The sequence below is a fragment of the Galeopterus variegatus genome, unplaced genomic scaffold (assembly GCF_000696425.1).
Source record: "Galeopterus variegatus unplaced genomic scaffold, G_variegatus-3.0.2 Scaffold22927, whole genome shotgun sequence".
Classification (NCBI taxonomy): domain Eukaryota; kingdom Metazoa; phylum Chordata; class Mammalia; order Dermoptera; family Cynocephalidae; genus Galeopterus; species Galeopterus variegatus.
The window spans coordinates 5,044-10,072 of NW_007749038.1; the positions used below are offsets into that span (position 1 = coordinate 5,044).

General features: G+C 32.7%; 1 protein-coding gene across 1 annotated transcript in view; it reads right to left on the reverse strand.

Moving 5' to 3' along the window:
- Nucleotides 1–4,007, reverse strand: part of LOC103583432 (E3 ubiquitin-protein ligase CBL-B-like) — a gene marked incomplete at its 3' end in the record, with an annotated part of 8,256 nt that extends 4,249 nt beyond the window's left edge. Inside the window, exons 1-3 of the mRNA XM_008564746.1 lie at nucleotides 3,858–4,007; nucleotides 3,088–3,209; nucleotides 642–779 (exon numbers count right to left, since the gene is read on the reverse strand). Of these exons, the coding sequence (XP_008562968.1) occupies nucleotides 642–779; nucleotides 3,088–3,209; nucleotides 3,858–4,007 (410 nt within the window). The remainder of the gene's footprint in view (nucleotides 1–641; nucleotides 780–3,087; nucleotides 3,210–3,857) is intronic.
- Between the last annotated feature and the right edge of the window lie 1,022 nt (nucleotides 4,008–5,029).

Here is a 5,029-nt window from a genome sequence, read left to right on the forward strand (position 1 = left end):
ATAAAGATAACTACAATTAATAAGAAGAACCAGATATATTTACTAAGATGTCCAAACTTTGTGTGAGAGGAAAATAATCATTAATCTAAAATGAAAGGAGGAGAAATTACTTCTGGAATACAGATTCATTATCAGTATGAATAAAAGAAGGGTATACAAAGAGAAAAGGAAGGGAAAGGGTTAAGGGAGAAAAGAATAAGGAGAAAAGGAAAATCTGACACTACCAGTCAAAATAAAAAATAAAACTAGCAGTTTGAGGGTTACATGAGGCAAAAGAAGTCTTTATTTTTAAAGAATTTTCTCTTAATATACACAGTTTTATGTCTTTCTTTAAAGTACTTTTAAGCCCCATCTTCTTTTCCTATGAAAGATATAAATTCATTTTGTAATTTGAAGTTAGAATGTATTTGCTATAACATCCAGCTACATTCAAATAACTAAGTTACCTTAAAATGACTATTTAAAGAAATGAACAATAAAAATTAAGAACCATCCATATCTTAGTCTTAATAGACTAAATAGAGATAAAAAGCAAACAGCCAGATCATCAACCTTATTATCCACTCTCTCCCTTGCAAAGCAGTCTCTATTTTTCAAATCTGTGAATCATAAGCATCCTGACTACAGATTCTCATACTTACAATCCTTCCCTACTGCCATCAATCAGGGCTTGAAATAAGGGTTTATTGTGAGGGATGGTCTGTAAGATGTTGCCATCCCCAGTCACATAGCCAATGGCCCACTGTCCCAATCGAGTGCAGCTTAACCGGAAAATGTAGCTGGAAAACATGAGAAAATTATGCTTAATCACATTCAAAAGGTAAGCCAACTACTAAATGATTTGTTAGGCTTTTTTTTTTTTTTTTAACCATAGAATAAACAGAATCACTTAGCATTCCAGATATAAAATTCTATCTTTTATTTTTAACATTACTATATTTCTCCATTAATTGATTTATAACAAACACTGATAATAATTCCTTTTATTTAAGTATCTCCAGAGTAATATGAGAAAATAAATGAAGTTACAAACTATCAAGTGATTTATTACCATCACTGTCAAGGGTGTTGTGTACAGAAGTGCTGGTGGTAGAAACAGTAACGACATAAGTCATTTTTAGTAAGTAAAAACAAAACAAATAACTAAAAATTTAATTTGTCCACCTAAGGCAGAAATTGAGCCAGTTTCTCCTGTAGAATTCTATATAACACTTCGTAATTTAAACATTAAAGTTAAGCATTTTTACTTGTTAAATAATTTGCTTAATATTATAATTTTTCTTCCAAGCATTCTTTAAATAAAAGCTCAAAAGAACTGGACTATATTAATTAGAAACCAAATTAGATAAGTTCATGGCTGCCATCTACCCATGTCAAATTCAATATCTTGCAATGAGAAGCCAAGACAGTTCAAAAATATAAGTCAAATGAAAGAAAAAGTCCCTTAAAATTAATATCCAACAAAAGGAGATATTGACTTGGCTTGAAAATCATCATTATATTTCATTATCTACTCATCTCATTTTAGATTATTTCTCTTTAATTGTATTATACCCAATCTTGCCATCATGATATCCACATCTGATTTTGTAACTCAATAAGCAGGTGATGAAAAGTAAGTCAACGTAAATTTGTTGGCTATATTTTACCACACTAGCTGCTATTTGTATGTGGCAGAAATAAACAAACATCTTTTAATACACTTTAGTTACTGATGAATGTAGTATAAAAGTAATTTTACAAAATTCAATTTAGCATATATAATGGCTATATAGTTATTGGATATCATTAGCTTATATATTTGGCAGTGAAATGTGATTTCATCTTTAAAAAAACTTGGGTCTTTAAAGAGAAAAAGGAGTTGTGATTTTTAAATATGAAGAACTTTATGCTGATGGAAACTTTGGAAAGGACTTTTCAAGGAAGTCTAAACACATATTCCCCTAGAGTCTGAAAATAGGATACAGACCTGTCAATTATTGGCATCCTCTATCAGAATCAGGTAAAATAACTCCACACAGACTTATGGCTGTAATGTTATAAAAAGTATCAAAAAAATAGACATTCACTATAAATTATAATTCAGAAGACCATTATTAAACTGTTACATTAAGAAATTAATATGATAAAATTCTTTCAAATAGAGTTGAATGTTATATTAAAATCTTCAAGATCTCTGTATACTACTGATTTTGGCAGAACTTACAGAGTATACTAAAATGAAGAAAATTATTACAAGTCTGCATCGTAAGTAGTTTTAGAAGTAATTCCATATTTATTCACATGCCAAGAATCTGGTAAATACTGAAATGTATACTTGTGAAATTGCTCAGTTTTTAATGGAACATCCTTTTCTGTTGCCCTAAACATTGTTTTAGGATGGCATTTCTAAAACTGATTATTACAGAGGAAGTTCAAACAACTCATGTAGATAAGAGATACTAATGCTAACAATGTGATGAGAGCCACATTGTGGCTTTTTAGAACAAATTCTTCTTCTTAATGCACCTTTTTCCTATTTCATTTCATTTACACATCTTCTCATCATTTGCTGCTGACCTTTTTGCTGGTAGCTACCCATCCCCAAACTCATGAAGTGAATATCTGATTCATGTTTAGCACCTTGCTTTCTTAAATGGCACGCTTACCATAATCAAATGAATCAGTGTCATGCTGACAGGTTAGTTTAGGGTTCAAGACCACTCTTTAGCACTAAAAGTCATTTGATGGATATTTCACCTAGATTCTCAAATGTAACCACGAGGTAAGTAGTGCTTTGTGGGTTGATCCCCAGTAAAGCACAACACCATTAGCCCCTGTACTTGAGAAGACTTTGTTAAAGGACAAATACCATACGCACACAAATCAAATAAAAATGAAGTATTACTCTATGAACACTAAGTTTCAGAGCATGCACAATGTGTTAATTTAAAGGGTTCAATTAAGAAGCAGACTTTCAGTCTATTTGCTTTTCTACACCACCCCCCAGAAACCCCCAATGGGTGTTGTTGATATACTTCGGAATGAACCACAAAGGATTTTTCATCTTTAGCTATATCACATAATATTACTGCTAAAAAGTCTTACCTTCCAGGTTTGGTGCTGTACTTCTGTAGTCGTGCTTTAACTTCATCATAAGTGAGAAATGCCATGTAACCCGGATGTGTTACAGCTAAGAAATTCCAATTCCGTAAAATAGAGCCCCAAGGCTAAAAATACAAATAAATTTAAAGAGATTATCTAGAGAATAGCAAATATTGACCACATACCAATCCATCATTTAATACACTTACTGAAATTCTCCTGGATATTTTTAAAGTTAACATGAGCTTATGTGGCTTAGGTCAACATTTGTTACTTAAAGAAAATATGCGATAGCTTATCATTTTTTGGAGAAATATGATTAGGCAGAAAACAGATTTCTTAAGAATAGAGTAGAGAGCAAAAAGGAAAACCACATAATCTCTTCTTTTCAGTCTATTCTCAATATACCACTGTGATCATTTTGAAACATAACCAGGTAACTCTTTTGTTCAAAACCTTCTAATTTGAATAAAAGCCAATGTTCTTATAGATGGCCAAGAAAGAATTTACAGGGTTTGATCCCAAGTTCTCTTTCTGTCCCCATCTGCTATAACTCTCCCACTTTCTGCCTCTTCTGCCATGCTGGCCTCTTTGCTATTGGCTTGAACACGAAAGCCCTCTCCCACCTCAGAGCCTTTGTATTTGCTGATTCCTCTACCTGAATTTTCTTTCCCCAAATATGCACATCATTCCTCTCTCCAAATGTCACTTCCTCAATGAGGCCTTCTCAGACCAACATACTTAAAACTGTTACCTATTGTCACATTCCTCACCTCCATGTCTGTTTTATTCACTTCTATACCTTCAGGTGCCTCTTTATAGAATAAGAAACACACATCATTGAACTTAAGTGACTTGGTGAAGGCTACACATTTACCATAAGCTACATACGGGCAAGGAACATGCTTGTCTTGCTCACCCATGGTATACCAGGACCTATGCACAGTATCAGATACACAGAAACCAAGGAGGGATAGTTGTCCTCTAAATGGCAACTTGTCTAAAATGCTAGTGTTCCTTCGATGGTAACATACTACTCCCTCACATTTGGTTTATCCTTACACAATTGTAAAATTAGGAAACGTTTAGTGTTTAAAAGTTAGTTATGTAAAAAGCCTTTCACAAAAATACTTGGTTTGAATCAATGTACCATTTTCTCTTTAATCTGATTAGTTGTCCTTCCAATTACCGTGGCAAGAGAAAAAAAGGCACTCAGTGACAGATAGCCTTGCTTAAAGGTGTAGATGAATAATCTCTGCAATATTTTTAAGGTTGAAACTACACTTATTCCAAGGAATTGGCAGCATACTCTATCTGATGTGCCAGATTATTAAAATTGAATCTTCCACATAAAAGAAAAAAAAAAGGGTACTTTATGTTGCCAAGTTAATGCTGTTGAAATAGTCATCCTAGACATGATTACTGGTAGAGAGTTCCTGCTTTTGTTTGTTTTGAGACTTGTTCCTCATTAGCGTTAAGCAAGTTTCAAATTTACAAGGCGGAATTCTTCAAGGATTACATCCCTTGAGATGAGGATAACAAGGGAAAGAATGATTTAGTCATAAAGAGTTTTTAGCCTTTTTGACATAACAAGAAAAGTCTTCAGGGTATTTCCCCATCACACTAAAATATCTAATTGGGTAAATAAAAAAGGAGCTCTGAAGAATACTAATATGAGAGGTTCTTCTGTCTATGGTTCTTGAAAAAAATGCATGTTTTGAATTTTCTTCTTAAGGCATAATAAAAATTGCATAAAACAATACTTGGAAGAATACCAGTATATACTTAAAAAAAAAAAAAAAAAAAGAACTGCTATTCTAGACACTAGTTTTTGTTTTGTCTTTTTCTGCTCCCCCATCTACATAGGATAATGATGGAAGGAATATCAAATATTTGGGTCACTCCCATTAAAGTCCACACAAATTAATGGAAGAGTTGTTTTAAA